This window comes from Mustelus asterias, chromosome 11 (genome assembly GCF_964213995.1).
Source record: "Mustelus asterias chromosome 11, sMusAst1.hap1.1, whole genome shotgun sequence".
Classification (NCBI taxonomy): Eukaryota; Metazoa; Chordata; class Chondrichthyes; order Carcharhiniformes; family Triakidae; genus Mustelus; species Mustelus asterias.
The window spans coordinates 52,549,474-52,568,017 of record NC_135811.1 but is presented as its reverse complement, the minus strand read 5'-3'; the positions used below and the strand labels follow the sequence as shown (position 1 = coordinate 52,568,017).

General features: G+C 42.3%; 1 protein-coding gene across 1 annotated transcript in view; it reads left to right on the top strand.

The window, feature by feature from the left end:
• pcdh15b (protocadherin-related 15b) overlaps window positions 1-18,544 on the top strand; it is a 655,691-nt gene that overhangs the window by 350,492 nt on the left and 286,655 nt on the right. Inside the window, exon 18 of the mRNA XM_078222925.1 lies at window positions 15,064-15,369. Coding sequence (XP_078079051.1) covers window positions 15,064-15,369 — 306 coding nt within the window. The remainder of the gene's footprint in view (window positions 1-15,063; window positions 15,370-18,544) is intronic.

Here is an 18,544-nt window from a genome sequence, read left to right as displayed (position 1 = left end):
CACCAGGGACTCGGGTTCAATTCCAGCCTGGGATGACTGTGTGGAGTTTGCACATTCTCCCCATGTCTGAGTGGGTTTCTTCCAGGTGCTCCGGTTTCCTCCCACATTCTAAAGATATGCCGATTGAGTGGATTGGACATACTAAATTGGCCCTTAGTGTCCCAAGATGTGTAGATTAGATGGATTAACCAGGGTAAATGTGTGGGGTTACGGGGGATAGGGCCTGGGTGAGATACTGTGCCAAAGAGTCAGTGAAGACTTGATGTGCTGAATGGCCTCCTTCTGCACTCTAGGGATTCTATGACAATATGACCTAGGAGTCATTGCAACCTCTGGGTTCAAACCCAGGTACTGAAATCCCGCCCTGTGACTCAAGGACAAGTGTTCAGATGAAAAGGCAAAAAGAAGGCAGGAAGATTACTGGACCAATAAACACTGAAATGATTCAATGCTGATAGAAAGTCAGACATTCTGTCCTTATTTCTTCTGTTGTAAATACTTATAATGGAAACTGCTTACATAAGCTTGCCATGTTGCCATGTTGTAATTAATGGTGGAACTGAAGTGCCTGTAGTTGGAAAGTTGAGAAATGTAACTAAACAGCTTGTTCTAAAGAATATGGATTCAGGATTTTATCGTGAGAACAGTTGACAGGAAGTGCATGCAGAAATAAGATTTTGAATGTATATAGCATTCTCAGCTCTTTGGAGTCAGCTAGCAAAAAGAAAAATGACAGAAATAAGATTTTAATTGATTTGGTAGAATACCCGTTTCTTTTTAATTTTGATTTACCACAGCCAGCCTAATTAGTGACTCATATTTTCTCATTTTGACCGATCAAAAAGTTGAATGGAAATGAATAATGTTGAATGATAGGCAAGGAAGTCTATCATTCCCATGACAAGGGAGATGTTTGGTGTTTCATTTTAATAGTATACCTATAGATAGATGTCGATAAACAGATGCACCTTCAGACATTGCATTGATGGAAAGGATACAACATAACTGTTTCAAAATACTGTTTAAAAATATCGAGACATCAACTAAGAATTTTAGTTAACACTAAGCAGTACGATGGCAGATGTGATAGTCAGAAGCACTTGTATGTATGATCTAGTAGCTTGAACAGTTGTCATTGAATCTGGGGGAAATGTTAGTTCTGAATTCAGAGATTAAACTCAGTGGCACAGGGCAATGACACTTTGCCTAGCGGTGCCAAAATAAATGTTTTCAGTCTTACCCAAATGTCTCACAAAGTCATAAATTGCCATATGGATCAAATATCAATGAAATATCTTTTTTTACCAAGGCATTGGTGAATTGGAGAATTGACAAATGAAGTCACGCATTAACAAAATTCTCCACTCCTTCACTTATTGGTTGAAGAAGTACTGACACTAATGGAAGCCCTTGCCGTCATTCAAAAAGTAGAAAGGCCTATCCTGATTTCACCTATTGTTGTGGCACTGAAGCCAAAACAGCCAAGTGTGGAAGCCCATTAAACTTTAAACAGAAACTTTTGTGCAGTGCTGAAAAAGTTTATTTGCATTTTTTGAAGAGTGAGCTTGTTATATGTGTCAGTAAAACCTTAACGCATACACAAAATCTACACATTTGCACACACCAGCAAAACACTCTAACACATGTAACTGAGATGCTTTCTGATGAAGAGGAAAGCTTATGCCTTGGTCTGGAATTCCCTGCATTTTGATGTCTATCTGTTTGTTCAGACCTGCATCATTGTAACTAAGCATAAACATCTCGTACTTCTCTTTAATGGCCCTTTATCAAAGCCACCTTGTAGCTCCTGTTGAGTGATGGCTACTGAAATGACTAGCTTTTGACTGAACTTGTGGACCAGAGAGGAATTATTTTGTCATTTGAAGCTTCCGACTGTGCCATCAACAGCAGAGAGATGCAGAGGAACTGATCTCAATGAAGCCCATCTTTGTTTCATCCTCTTGCATGTAATTCTAAAAACCATGATGTCAGATGAACTTTAAGAAGCTCTGATCCCTGCCTTTATTATGGAATCAAAACAGTCAGAGATGGATTGTGGAAACAGCCATTGGGAAAGAGGATTGTGGGGAAAAAAGTACAAAACGTGATCTGAATGCAAACATGATAAAATGCATTTTCTTACATGAAACATAATTTGTGTCAGGTAAATTAACTTATTGCCTTCTGTGTGGAAACAAATTGGTTACTGCAACAACCGTATTGACCACTTTATTGCCGTTGTCCATGAAGGATGCCGTGTGGTCAAAACTAACTTTTAATTAATGAAGTAGGGAATTTACAGCACAAGGGAAAACATTTAGTACACCATGTCTAGACCGATTGCTTATAGAATAATCCAAAACTAAGCTCACAACCACTCCCCCTTCTCCATATCCCTGTAACTTTCCCAGCTTTCAAATACTTGGCTAATTTTCTTTCGAAGATGTAATGGTCTTTGCCTCAACAACTCCATGTAGCAACTTTCTGCGCCATGACTTTCTCCTAACCCCTCGTCCCCTCTCTGAGTGACCAAAGGTGATGATTTTGTCAGTGATTCTCTAAGCAAACAAGAAAATCTTTTCCTATTATTGCTATCAAAACCCTTCTTAATTTTAAAAAACAAAATTGGAGAAAAGGATCATGGGGGTTCTCCCTGGCGTACTTGGCAACATTCATCTCTCAACCAGCATTATTAAATCAGATTAACTGATCACTTAGCTAATTGAAGTTAGTGGGAGCTTGCTGTGCACAAATTGGCTGCCATGTTTCCTACATCGCAACAGTGAATAAACTTCAAAAATATTGTCAGAAGTATTCCCTCATGACAGAATAATTAGAGGTCTCACCTTCAACTCTTAAGAATCCCTCATGCACGATGGCAGGAGAGACTGGTGGGCAGGTTTTTTTAATTCATTCGTGGGACATGGGTGTCACTGGCTGGCCTGTATTTATTGATGTGGAGATACCGGCGTTGGACCGGGGTGAACACAGTAAGAGTTTTAACAACACCAGGTTAAAGTCCAATGACATGTCAAAGGCTCCGGAGGAGATGCCTTAGCTTCTCCGCTCCGGGGAAGTACTGGACGACGAAGGGTACTCTGTCCACCGTGTCCCGTGTTTGTCTTCTGAGGAATCTCAGAAGAATCTGAAGAATCTCAGATGCTACGGCATCTCCTCTGGAGCCTTCAACATGTCATTGATGAAGACGAACATCTCGCCAAGGCTATCCCCACACCCCCACTTCTTGCCTTCAAACAACCGCGCAACCTCAAACAGACCATTGTCAGCAGCAAACTACCCAGCCTTCAGGAGAACAGTGACCACGACATCACACAACCCTGCCACAGCAACCTCTGCAAGACGTGTCGGATCATCGACACGGATGCCATCATCTCACGTGAGAACACCATCTACCAGGTACACGGTACCTACTCTTGCAACTCGGCAAACGTTGTCTACCTGATATGCTGCAGGAAAGGATGTCCCGAGGCATGGTACATTGGGGAAACCATGCAGACGCTACGACAATGGATGAATGAACACCGCTCGACAATCACCAGGCAAGACTGTTCTCTTCCTGTGGGGGAGCAGTTCAGCAGTCACGGGCATTCAGCTTCTGATCTTCAGGTAAGCGTTCTCCAAGGCGGCCTTCACGACACATGACAGCGCAGAGTCGCTGAGCAGAAACTGATAGCCAAGTTACGCACACATGAGGACGGCCTAAACCGGGATGTTGGATTTATGTCACATTATCAGTAACCCCCACAGCTTGCCTCCTGGACTTGCAGGCTGTCCTGTCTGGAGACAATACACATCTCTTTAACCTGTGCTTAATGCTCCCTCCACCCACATTGTCTGTATCTTTAAGATCTGGCTGGCTGTAGGGATTCGCATTCTAATCAGGATTCTGTAACTTGATTTTTGTTTCTCTGTGCCCTGTTTGAGAGCAGGTTTCCACTCCATCTGATGAAGGAGCAGCGTTCCAAAAGCTAATGGTGTTTACTACCAAATTAACCTGTTGGACTTTAACCTGGTGTTGTTAAAACTCTTACTGTATTTATTGCCCAGCCCTAGTTGCCCTTGAAAAGATGGTGGTGAAATGCCTTCTTGAATCGCTGCCATCCACGTGCTGTGGGTTGACCCATAATGCCATTAGGGAGGGAATTCCAAAGGTTTTGACCCAGCAACTGGGAAGGAACAGCGATATATTTCCAGGTCAGGATGGTGAGATGGCTTGGAGGGAAGCTTGCAGGTGGTGGTGTTCCCATGTATCTGCTGCCCTTGTCCTTCTAGGTGGAAGTGGTTGTTTATTTGAAAGGTGCTGTCTAACGATCTTTGGTGAATTTCTGCACTACATCTTGTAGATAGTACATGCTGCTGCTACTATTGAGCGTCGGTGGTGGAGGGAGTAGTCTGAGAAAAGTAGAAACTGTTGAAGTGCGAATACTTGCAAATAGTGTGAAGTCAGGTCTTACCATGCTGAGGGCCATGAACTCATTTGTGTCAGATAATTTTGGGAGACCTAAAGAGAAACAGTTTTTGTTTTAAGGGAGAGCATTTTCCTCTCGGAGGGCAGCAGTAAGTCACTTTACCTTGAGTCTGATTTAGGTTCAGAGCCTGTGACTAGAATTACCTGTAGGGTAGGATCCTTTGGATAGAAAACTATCACTTTGGGCTTTTAGTTTGTGAGAAACCAGTGCACGTGTTAGCTTTGCTTTGAGAAATAGATATTTTGTGTCTTGACATTCTTTGGATGGGTATTTATCTATGTCCATGCTCTTGAACTCACTGCTAGGAAAAAACTGGTTCTAATGAACCTAGTGTTTTAATTTTTTTGTTTCTTAATTACTTGTTAAGCAGCAAGTGGTGTAGAACATGCAAATTTACTTGATTCTCTCGCAACATTAATTTCCCCCATTTAAATCTAAGGTTAAAATACTTAAGAGCCCTAAGCTAGCTGCAAAACTGAGCGGAGTAGGGGTTTTTTTGTCTGTGAATTAACATGGGTATCGCCCTAAATCTGGGAAGGTGAGCAGCTGCACACAGTAACCACAGTCTGACAAGACTTAAAGCCATAAGAGGCGAGCTTACAAAACTTGCTTAAACATAATGCCACCATTAGTTGCCTTGCCTTGCTGCACTGAGCTCTGGACCTCCCCTCCTAATCTTTCTGGCGTTCTAGCTCGCTCACTCCTATTTTAAGATTCTTCTTAAAATCTATTTCTTTTCCAAGCTTTTGACCATTGTCCCTAATATTGCCTTCTGTGATTCTTAGAATCATAGAATGGTTACAGTAGAGAAGGGAGCACCTTGTGTCCATTCTAACCCTGTACAGGAGCAAATTACCAGTGCTACTCCCCCTACCTATTCCCCATTGCCCTGCACATATTTCCTTTTTAGATTGTGACCCAATTCCCTTTTGATTGCTTCGATTGAACCTTCCTCCATCACTCTCTCAGGCAGTGCATTTCCGATCTTAACCACTCGCTGCATAAAAAAGTGTTATCTCATGTCGTCACTGCGTCTTTTGCAATTACCTTAAATCGGTGCCCTCTAGTTGCCAATCCTTCCATGAATGGGAATAGTTTCTTCCTATCTACTCTATCCAGACCTTGCATGTTTTTGAATACTGCTGTCAAATCTTGTCTTCTCCACGGAGAACATGCAATCCCAATTTTTCCAATATATCTGTGCAATTGAAATTCTTCATCTCCGAAGCCATTCTTGTGAATCGTTTCTGCACTCTCTCCAATGCCTTCCTAAATTGTGGTGTCGAAAACTGAATGTAATACTTCAGCTGGGGCCAAACCAGTGTTTTATTACATTCTTCCTTTCATTTGTACTCCATGCCATATTTATCAAGGCAAGGATGTCATCTGCTTTATGAATCATGCTTTCAAACTGTCCTGCAACCTTCAATGATTTCTGTATATGTACATAGACATAGAGCTTTTCTTTATCAAAGCAGTTCATTGACTTGCTCAGTCTCACAGCTTTCCTCCCACACAACCTGGTGTCCCAACTATCCACTATTTATATGTGCTCAAAGACAATCATCTGTTTTACATTAAAAAAAGACATAGGAGCAGAATTAGGCCACTGAGCCCATCGAGTCTGCTCCGCCATTCAATCATGGCTGATATTTTTCTCATCCTCATTCTCCTGCCTTTTCCCCATAACCCCTGATCCCCTTATCGATCAAGAACCTATCAATCTCTGTCCTAAAGACACTCAATGACCTGGCCTCCACAGCCTTCTGCGGCAAAGAGTTCCAGAGATTCACCACTCTCTGGCCGAAGAAATTCCTTCTCATTTCAGTTTCAAAGGATCGTCCCTTCAGCCTGAGGTTGTGCCCTCTGGTTCTAGTTTTTCCTACTAGCAGAAACATCCTCTCCACGTCCACTCTATCCAGGCCTCGCAGTATCCTGTAAGTTTCAATAAGATCCCCCCTCATCCTTCTAAACTCCAACGAGTACAGACCCAGAGTCCTCAACTGTTTCTCATATGACAAGCTCTTCATTCCAGGGATCATTCTTGTGAACCTCCTCTTGACCCTTTTGTGGTGGACCTCAGTTGTGCCTTTGTCCTATATGGACCACCGTTGTGTGTGCTTGTCATACCTGGACACATCTCCTTCCAGTTTGGGTCCTCCCCTCAGCACCTAGTATAAAGGTGGCTGTCTCCTCCCCCTTGTTCAGTCCAGGTTGGTTATTTGTTGGGATCTGCTCCTGATTCTGTTGTGAATAAAAGCCTACACTTATATTGGCATATCGGTAGTCTTTCGCCTTATTGATAGCGCATCACCTTTCCAAGGCCAGTACATCCTTCCTTAGATACGGGCCCAAAACTGCTCACAATACTCCAAATGGGGTCTGACGAGAGCCTTAGACAGCCTCAGAAGTACATCCCTGCTCTTTTATTCTAGCCTTTGGACATGAACGCTGACATTGCATTTGCCTTCCTAACTGCTGACTCAACCTGCACATTAACTTTAAGAGAATCTTGAACAATGACTCCCACGTCCCTTTGCGTTTCTGATTTCCTAAGCATTTTCCCATTTAGAAAATAGTCCATGCCTCCATTTCTCCTTCCAAAGTGCATAACCTCACACTTTTCCACATTGTATTCCATCTGCCACTTCTTTGCCCACTCTCCCAACCTGTCCAAGTCCTTCTGCTTCCCCCTGCTTCCTCAATACTACCTGTCCCTCTAATTAACATTAATAATGTAACTGACATTAAAAAACCTTAACAATGTCATTGAGAAAATATTAACAGACTTCCCCTAGATGGGTTTTTGATTCCAAATGTAAGCTCTGTAGAAATGTAGATGTTACAGGAAAATTTCTAAATTGACGTAGGTTCATCAAGCAGAACTATAATAAAAGAGAACTCAGACTGCATTAAATAATATTTCTGATGATAGGTGGCATAGTGGTTAGCACTGCTGCCTCAGCGCAAGGGACCCGGGTTCGATTCCCACCTTGAGTCACTGTGTGGATTTTGTACATTCTCCATGTGTCTCCATGGGTTTCCTTCGAGTGCTCTGGTTTTCTCCCACAGTCCAAAAATGTGCGGGTTAGGTGAATTGGCCATGCTAAATTGCCCTTTAATGTCAGGAGGACTAACTAAGATAAATGCAGAGTGTTATGGTGATAGGGCCTGGGTGAGATTGTGGTCAGTGCAGACTCGATAGGCTGAATGGTCTGCTTCTGCACTGTGGGATTCTATGATCCTATGACCTCTGCTAGTGCCTTGCAGGGTACATTTCAGAATTATTTTAGTTTTCTGCTTAAAATGACAATTGCAAAATATATGTTGCAATTTTTTCTTGAATGTAAGCAAGGTAAAGTCGTCATAGTACCAGATGACCATTGGCTGCTCTCCCCTTTTGAGGGGGAGAGCTGACTGGTGGTGATTAAACCTAAGGATCACCACACCTCAGGCGAGGGGCAAGGTTGTGAATAATATCAGCTGGTATGTGAATTGAGCCCACGTTATTGGCATCCCTCTGCATCGCAAACCAAGTGTTCAGCCAACCCGAGCTAACTGGCTCTCCTGAGTGTAAGCAGCAACTCCCTGAAAGAGGAACAAGGTTCCCCTATTGGAGATGTGTCAAAGTTGCTGTTAAGGAAAGAGAAAAAGGAATAAACTGAAACCCCTCATTCCCTTCCCTTTAATGTGACCATGTGAAAAGCAGGTCCTTCAAGTGAATTAAGAATTATTGTGTGTGTATATGTAGCCCCCTTAGTTTATGAGTGACTGGATTTAAAAATAACCTAGCAGTCAAGTTTGATTTCTAAACAAGATAAAGATAAGTTTATTACAGAACAACCGCTGGAAGTTACTTAAGTCGAAGCGATAAAGTTATTAACTGAAAGATGCAGAGATTAAAATGTAGATAAAAGAAAAGGATACTTCAATGTGAGATTTGAAATCAGTCTCTTTGAGATATTGTTGCAATCCAATTGCTTGACCTCCTTTCCAAAATGACGTGTTTGAAACTTGGTTCGGTTTAGTAGCTGCGATGGCTTGTGGAGCTGAATAGTTGGAGTTTTGCTTAGAATGTGAACTTGATAGGTAGAGCAGGTGCTGTGAGGGAGTAAAAGCTCCTTTCTTTACAGGAGATTGCATGTAAACTTGAAGATTTCCGGTCTGTTTCTCAGCAGACTGTTTCTCAGGCCATCCCCACACCCCCACTTCTTGCCTTCAAACAACCGCACAACCTCAAACAGACCATTGTCCGCCGCAAACTACCCAGCCTTCAGGAGAACAGTGACCACGACACCACACAACCCTGCCACAGCAACCTCTGCAAGACGTGCCGTGTCGTGTGTCGTGAAGGCCACCATCTCACGTAAGAACACCATCTACCAGGTACATGGTACCTACTCTTGCAACTCGGCCAACGTTGTCTACCTGATACGCTGCAGGAAAGGATGTCCCGAGGCATGGTACATTGGGGAAACCATGCAGACGCTACGACAACGGATTAATGAACACCGCTCGACAATCACCAGGCAAGACTGTTCTCTTCCTGTGGGGAAGCACTTCAGCGGACACAGGCATTCAGCCTCTGATCTTCGGGTAAACGTTCTCCAAGGCAGCCTTCACGACACACGACAGCGCAGTGTCGCTGAGCAGAAACCGATAGCCAAGTTCCGCACACATGATGACGGCCTAAACCGGGATGTTGGGTTTATGTCACACTATCAGTCACCTCCACACCTTGCCTCCTGGACTTGCAGAATCTCACTGGCTGTCCTGTCTGGAGACAATACACATCTCTTTAATCTGTGCTTAATGCTCCCTCCACTCACATTGTCTGTTTCTTTAAGACCTGGTTGGCTGTAGAGATTCGCATTCTAATCAGTATTCTGTAACTTGATTTTGTGTCTCTGTATGCCCTGTTTGAGAGCAGATTTCCACTCCATCTGACAAAGGAGCAGCGCTCTGAAAGCGAATGGCATTTGCTACCAAATAAACCTGTTGGACTTTAACCTGGTGTTGTTAAAACTCTTACTGTGTTTCTCAGCAGCTCAGGGCCTTTTCTGGATGCCTTACTCTGTAAATCTAGGTGGCAGGGAACCCCAGCTGTCAGTTGTGGTTTCATGGCTGTTTCCGCTGAGAGCTGTGTGCTGCTACTACCTTTCACAGTGCCACATAAAAAAAAGGATTCTTACGGCATCCTTAATATATTTCAAAACAAAACAAAATCTGCTCTGTTAATTTTCAATAAGTCTTTGTTTCAAATAAGCAAAGAAGTCAATTATCTTGTGGCCCTTTGAGGTCCTTTCTTGTCTTCTGAGCCCTTAGAAGCCAAAGGGTTTTCACACCTTTTAGAAGATTTAGTGGACATTCCTGGAGAATTCTTTGTATTATAATGACTACACTGCCAACTCTAGAGATAAGAGCCTGACAAGGTTTGAAAGCACAGAAAGGTTCCTGATTGTCTGCTCATGCTTTCATTTTGGGGGAAAAAAGGCTTTTAAACTTAATTTAGGTTTGAAACCGAAATGTATCTTTAAAACAGTTGTCCTTAAAATCTGTAATATCATAATTACACAGTCATGACGTACATCCTGCCTTACAGGGGAAAATGGAAAGGTACATTATCATTTATTACAGAATTACATTGTGAAAATTAGATAAAGAAATGCACTTTATTTTTACACAGGTGGCTGATGCAATGCAATATTCTAATGCCTTTGTCCACTCCTAATATGTTGTATCTGGTGGATTTCTTTCTTCCTTTACAATCTTCCCCAATCTTTACAACAGTTTGCATTTGATTTCATTTTTGAACTCCATTGGATTCTCTTTCTGTAGCATTATCGGCTATAGAATTCGCCAGTTAAATGTGTAGATGAATCACCTGTTGTTTCTTCACCTGGGGATGTTTCTTGTTCACTTCCCAGACATAAACCTTTTAAATTCCCCCTTTGAGATAGCAAGTTATCAATGACCCCTTTCTGTGCCGGTAATTTGATCCAAGTCTCCTCTTGCTGTTACGGGAATGTCATTGAGATGCTTTTTATGTTCAAACAAGAACGCCTGGTTATTCTTGTTTGGTCTGTTCTTTGAACATTTTAAAACCTCTCTGTTTTTCCTCATTCCACTCAGGTTGGATCTTATTTCGTTCTCTTTGGGGTAAGATAACAGCTCCTGTGCTTTGAGTTGTTGCTTTTTTTCACTAACGCTCTAAGTCTGCCCCTCAATTCACAAATCAGTCTATCCCAATCATGTTTTAAACTAAGCCTAGTGGCCTCTACGTCTGTATCTGAATTCTAAGATTCAACACTGACAGGTGCAGTCAGTTCCTGTGCTATTTCAGCCCACACAAGATCTTTAAATTCAGTGCTAGCTGAGCATTAACTCTTTCAGATCACTCTGCAACCCCAATCCTTTCGGTGGGGCATTTTGATTTGCGAATTCTGAAAATCCCCCTTTCAATTTCTTTTAACTCCTTTGGCTTGCCTTCAGCCCTTTTAATACACAAGTGACTTTCCTCAAACCCTTTGACTAGGTGGGTACCTTCCTCACGCTCCCTTAGCCTGCTTGTAGACTTCCTTGGTCCCTGTTTAATTCTGTGGGCTCTGCTTTAGCCACTTCAACCCTCAAAGGTTGTATTGCCACCCCCACCTGTAGGTTTTCTGAAACCTTCCTGGCTGTCTGCAACGTTACAGATTCCTGCTGCTAAAACTGTTCAGTTTGGTCATCCTCCCCGGGTTGTTTTTGAGTTTTGTGCGGTAACACTTGCCAACCTGCGAGGTCATTCCCCTATAGATTGGGACTACACCCACCATTACCAGGTCCATAACACACCCACTCTGCAAGTAAATTTTAATCTTTGGCCCCTCTGCAAACTCTCCTCTAAGCCCTTTCACTAGCGCACTGGAATTTATCCTTTTTTATTATCCCTTGCTAATAAAGTTTGCTAGCAGCCAGTGTCTCAGAGAATGTCAGTGCCTTTTTCTGGCTCTTTCAAGCAATTTGGGGTCATCTTCCCCTTGAATACTGAGCGTCGGTAGTGGCCAACTGGTCTAAGGCACTAAAACTCTTTATTTTCCCAAGTCCTAAGAAAAGGCTTGGGGGGAGGGGGGGGGGGGGGGGTGCAGTGTACAGAAGACCACGACAAGCCACAATGCAATATCATCTTTGCCTTTTAACAACTTGAAAGCTGTAAAGTCTTTAAAAACCTCCCCGCCTGATTCCAAAACTCCAAGTCCATCTGTAAAGAAATGTAACCTTGTGATACAAAATATGCAAGTGCCTAGCTCTGCAATCTCCTGAAGATACATCTCCTCCAGGGAACCCTGCAACAATCGGGACAACTGACTTCAGCTATTTGAACCCATCGGAATGACAATCCAAGAATGAAAAGGGACTTCTTTGTTTATCAGACCCACAACGACTGATCTCCTGCAACAAGCCAAACACACAAACTGTGAACTATTCTTTTGGTTTAACATTTGTAGAAGTGAACTATCTTATTTAATCGTATCTTTCTTGAATGTGTGGTGTGTGACTGAAGTAGTGTTTCATTCAGGGTGAGAGTGTGTTGTCACGAACCACGCTGACATTATCTGTCCCAAGGTCCTGAACGAAGTTACTCTAGAGATTCTTCTGTGCTACTTCTCACCAAATTCATGGAAGCAACAGGATTTCTGAGCTAGAATCAATCTCAATAATTGGCTGAGAGGATGTGTTGGCTGAAGCTTAAGTAAAATGTTGGGTGTTGGCAAAAATGAAAACTTGATGCAATTAACTCATCAGTTAATCAAGCCAGCCTCAGGATTGGATTGGTTAGTTAACATAGGTGCGTATAATTCAGGACTTTTTTGTAATTATTGACATAGAACCACAGCTGCTAATGTTGGAGAAAAATGTCAGAAAGCAAGCAGAGATAATCTGAGATCTGCATAAATCAATAAAGCTGAATCTTGCTCAATCACAAAATAAATAGCTAAATATAAAGGATATTTGTCTGAAACGTTAAAGCCTCCAAGTCCTCAATGAGGTTCAGGCGGGATGAGAATGAGTGCATCCTTTCACCGAGATAGACAGTCATCTGGAGAAAACACTGCCAGAAAATTTCTAAAGTTTACTTAGATAGGCTGAATAAAATCCTGGTGTATTCTGTAACAAAAGGTGGTAATGACATGCATTAGTCAATTACTGTACACAGCCTTAGTAGAATGATGTGAGCGTTTATACAATTATACTTTAGCTTCTGAATGTTTAGCATGAATAGCCTGATGCTATTTAAATATTTCTGCGTAGTACACAAGCAATATTCCAAAGCAGGTGTTGAATAATAACTTACTAATAACAGTTTCAAATGGAGAAAGGTTATTCAGTGGATCATGAAAGCATTCACTTTTCATGTTCTACACAACGACACCTCAGCTTCAGCCACTTTGATTTTCCTGTGTGATAGATATGAATTTCGTAGACCCAGAAATGCTATAATCAAGATGTAGGGTTAGTGCTGAGGATTGTGGTATTGCCTCTGCATACACTCTTGTGAATATTGAAGAAAATACCAAGAAAATTATTTGTCATGTGGACCGCAACAACATGATGTTGTGATCAATATCTGTCAACCTTAGTTAAATTACGACAGGCACGAGCATTTTTATCGAAATTAATGGCCACTATTTCACAATCCATGCCTTCCACTGAAACTTGATCATTCTTTTCTAATATTGCCAAGGTCACAACGAAGGCTAAATTGCACTAAATGGTAAATGGTCTTATTTGCTAGTGAGTAAAAGAGATGCAGTAACCTCGTATGTCCCTGTTGAGAACTTCTCATTGAATAATCTAAAAGGCATTATCTATAAGCTGCGAAGGTAGATATTTAGATCATTTACCCTGGTATAAAGGTGGAACAGACATTGGGATATTAGAAAATGGGAACAGCGAGTGTTCAATGGGTTTTGCACCCAATTTCCTTTTGCTGAAATTTAATATCTACATGTGCCAAGGCGCCCTTACACATTTTGTGCCATTGCTTCGGTAAGACTGCAGAATGCCTGCAAAATATTTAAATAAATATCTGAAACCTTTCTTTCATTTTTGCAGCAGGATTGCACTTTTTTCCTACCATGCTGACTTTGAATGAATAGAAGGAAAAGCTCCATGTGCAATGGAATTTTTAAAGTGAAACAGCCTTTGAATGTTGCAATTTTATTTTAAGTACTGATTGTTCTCACTGCTGTGAGATCTCTTACATCCAACTGAGAGCGCAGACAACCCTTGTTTGAGTCTCCATATTTTCGGGTTTTTTATCACTCAATTTCTGCCTGGCACTTTGTCTCCACTCCAGTCTTGGCAGAAGCTGCCGATGGCTTGAAGTTTGTTTTAAACCTTTCTAAATGACGTAATGTTTTTTTGATGCCCTGCATTTGAGTGGCCCAATACCTTTGCATTTCACCTACGCTGTGATTTTCCAGACCTCTCACTCACCCATTTTTCTCATGCTATGTACATATCCAAATATAGATATTTAAATCAGTTTAATTCTTCTTGGTATATTTTGATATTGTATTTTCTTTCTGGGTTTACCTTTGCTGAAGTGTTGCGCACAATGCAAACTGGGTGGGGGTCTTCTGGCTTCTGCTGGAAATGGGCATAATATGGGCAGACTTGTGGGCAAAGGTGACATTGGATGTCTGAACTATTTCCAGACTCTGACAATTGGGCATTAGCTTCGAAAGGTAACCACATGCTGATGTTAGCACACCAAAATTTTAGAGCTGCGCTGAGTAAAGGTGGACAGGCCTAAAATGAATGTGAAGGCTGACTCATTTAACACAATTGATGTGCAATGATGATCTTAATTGCAAAAATTGTTAATCTCAATTGCAAGGATAACTGCAATATTGAAGGCAATGTTGTAAACATTGGCACAGTAGAGTAACTCTTCTAATGTTCAAGCTAAGTAGCATTTTAATCTGTATCTGGACATGTCCTGTCTACACTTTAAATACTTTATGATGATTTAACCAAAATAGAAATAGCTCCTTCACCTGATCTACTACCTTTCACTTATTGAACACAGCAAAATGTTAGGGAATGTGCCTTTCTATAATTTAGATTTTGAGAAACACCACATTTGATAAGAATAGGAACATGAGTTTCCGTTGAATATGTTTTATTTTCATGTTTTAAATTATCTGGATCAAAAATGTGAATAGGCAAGAATCGTTTTAAGGTTAGAACTTTAAATATTGTGCATTAAATGTTATATTTGCACATTCTCCCTGTGTCTGCGTGGGTTTCCTCCGGGTGCACCAGTTTCCTCCCACAGTCCAAAGGTGTGCGGGTTAGGTGGATTGGCCATGCTTAATTGCCCCTTAGTGCCAGGGGGACTTACTAGGGTAAATGCATGGGGTTATGGGGATAGGGCATGGGTGGGATTGTGGTCGGTGCAGACTCGATGGGCCAAATGGCCTCCTTTTGCACTGTAGGATTCTATATTGTTACATGTGAAAACTAATGTCGAAATGTCTTGCGTAAACTGCGACCGTATTGAAATATTTATATTACTTCCTCTCAGGCTACTGATCCAGATGCTGGTGTTAATGGACAAATTCGGTACAGCCTGGCAAACTTCAATAACCTTTTCAGAATTACATCAAATGGTAGCATTTACACAATGACATCATTGGACCGAGAAACTGAAGATAAGTATGACCTGCTTGTAGAGGCGTCAGACGGAGCAGTGGACCCTCGCCGCTCAACCTTGACTGTACCAATCAGAGTTCTTGATGTTGATGATAACAGTCCCATATTCTCACAATCCACCTATGTAGTTTCTGTACCAGAGAACAATGAAGCTGGAATGGTTATTCTGCAGTTACAGGTAAGTCAAACAAAACTAATGTTCACTATGAATAAACTATGTTACAGTCTTATAAATATGTTTGCATGAAAAGCATAAGGTCAGTAGCTACTGCTGGCGATTTGATTTATTATTGTCACATGTACTAGTATGCAGTGAAAAGTATTGTTTATTGCGCGCTATACAGACAAAGCATACTGTTCATAGAGAAGGAAATGAGAGAGTGCGGAATGTAATGTTACAGTCATAGCTACGGTGTAGAGAAAGATCAACTTAATACGAGTTAGATCCATTCAAAAGTCTGATGGCAGCAGGGAAGAAACTATTCTTGAGTTGGTTTGATTTGATTTTTGATTTATTAGTGTCACATGTATTGGTATACAGTGAAAAGTATTGTTTCTTGCGCGCTATACAGACAAAGCATTCCGTACATAGAGAAGGAAAAGAGAGTGTGCAGAATGTAGTGTTGCAGTATAGCTGGGGTGTAGAGAAAGATCAACTTAATGCGAGGTAGGTCCATTCAAAAGTCTGAAGGCAGCAGGGAAGAAGCTGTTTTGAGTTGTTGGTGGGCTTTCTTAACTATTGCAGTTGGTGTGCAATCTCAGACTTCTGCATATTTTTCCTGATGGAAGAAGTTGGAAGAGAGTATGTCCGAGGTGCATGGGGTCCTTGATTATGCTGGTTGCTTTTCCGAGGCAGCGGGAAGTGTAGACAGGGTCAGTGGATGGGAGGTTGGTTTGCACGATGGACTGGGCTTCGTTCACGACCCTTTGTAGTTTCTTGCTGTCTTAGACAGAGCAGGAGCCATACCAAGCTGCGATACAACCAGAAAGGATGCTTTCTATGGTGTATCTGTTAAAGTTGGCGAGAGTCGTAGCAGACATGGCAAATTTCTTTAACCTCCTGAGAAAGTAGAGGCGTTGGTGGGCTTTCTTAACTATAGTGTCGGCGTGAAGGGACCAGGACAGGTTGTTGGTGATCTGGACACACAGAAACTTGAAGCTCTTGACCATTTCCATTTTACTCCCATTGATGTAGACAGGGGCCTATCCTCCCCTAAGCTTCCTGAAGTCGATGACTACCTCCTTTGTTCTGTTGACATTGAGGGAGATATTATTGTCGTCACACCAGTTCACCAGATTCTGTCTTTCCTGTTCTCCGTCTCATCATTGTTTGAGATCCGACCAACTAATCATCAAACTTGAAAATCGAGTTGGAGGGGAATTTGGCCTCACGGTCTTAAGTTTATAAGGTGTACGGTAAGGGGCTAAGGACACAGCCATGTGGGGTACCGGTGCAGTGGATGATCGTGGAGGAGGTTTTGTTGCCTATCCTTACTGATTGTGGTCTGTGGGTTTGGAAGCCTAGGATCCAGTCACAGAGGGAGGAGCTGAGCCACAGGCCACGGAGTTTGGAGATGAGTTTTGTGGGAATAATGGTGTTGAAGGCTGAGCTGTAGTTAATAAATAGGAGTCTGAGATAGGTGTCTTTGTTATCGAGGTGTTCCAGGTTGAGTGTGGGGCCAGGGAGATGGTATCTGCTGTGGACCTGTTGCAGCGATAGGCGAGCTGGAGTGGATCCAGGCAATCTGAGAGCCTGGAATTTCTTTGAATGAACTATTAATGTGTCTGTAGGTGACTGTTGCTATGATCAAAGAGTTCTGATCAATCAAGTGAAAATCATAACAAATATAGCAGCGTGATTCACACGGACATTCACATTCACCAGGTTTATTTTACAACATTCCACAGACTACATCTTGATCTTCTGTTTCCAATCCAACAGGCTCAGTCCTGCCCAGACATTTGCTGTAACTTGTTTGCACCATGTGTGTGTTCAAGTTCCTAGGCTTCGGTCAGTCTATTTTCTATTCTGTAGGCCTGGATTTATTAATTGGGCTTTGATTCAGCTCAAGGCCATTCCCTGCAAGTTAAGTTTATTTATTTATTAGTGTCACAAGTAGGCTTACATTAACACTGCAATGAAGTTACTATAGAAATCCCGTAGTTGCCACACTCTGGTGCCTGTTCGAGTACACAGAGAGAATTTAGAACGGCCAATGCACCTATCCAGCATGTCTTTCGGGCTGTGGGAGGAAACTGGAGCACCTGGAGGAAACCCACAGTCACGGGAAGAACATGCAGACTCCGCACAGACAGTGACCCAAGCCGGGAATCGAACCTGGGCCCCTGGCGCTGTGAGGCAGAAATGCCAACTGCTGTGCCGCCCAGCACAAAAAAGGCAATTAATTAATTGTTATTCAATTTAATTCCCTTATAGCTCAACCGGCTAGTAGTGGAAAATTGTGAGTCCGCCTGCCACCAGTCCCACCTCTGCAGCCAAATGAAAATTTGGTCCTTGGTTCAATGCTTCACTTGGCTAAACAACACTCGCCGCATTGAAGTGTCAGTATATATAAATCTAGCCATTCAGCTTGGGTCCACAACTTTCAGACTCAAAGACAAGAATGCTATCAAATAAAGCTTAGCTTCTGTGAAACCAAGGTTACCCTCTGCACATCTTGGGACATGATGACCATGATTTTACTGGCTCTTCCTGCCCGTTAATGAGGGACGAGAGCCAAGAAATCAGGTTTGCGCCCGATTTCTTGGCTCTCGCGATAATAGCGGCACTGGATTTCCAGCGCAGTCAGCCTCACGCCCATTTCCGGCGAGAGGCTGAATAAATTACTTAAATGTAGTTAAATGTTAATTTCCATCTGTTTAGCGAGCTGGGCGCTCAATTGTCTGGGCTCACTTGCCTTTGCGGCCTTGCCAGGAGAGCTTCTCTCTGGTGAGGAAATCACCTGCTCCACCTTGAGTGGGGAACAGTCATGTTGCCCTCGCAAAGTTTAAGTTCACTGGACGATTTCTGGTAAAGTTGTCTTCCGAACCAGTTGCACACTTGGTCCGAAGGAGAGAGAGGGAGAGTGTACTATAATGTCGCCTGTTTCGTCTGCTAAAAATCTTCTTGACACTACCTATGTCACTTGCAGTCTCTCTGCAGTGACCACAGCTTGGCCTATTATACTTCACTCGTTGTGTGTTTGCGAGTGGTTTTGGGTGGGTCTGTCTATGGTAGCCATTCTTTCACTTTGCAGCAATGGTATATGTGTAATATTCAAAGATCATATTAGACTGTTAGGGTATGGCACAACTGGGCCATCAAGCATCTCTGCACAAGTGACAATACATAT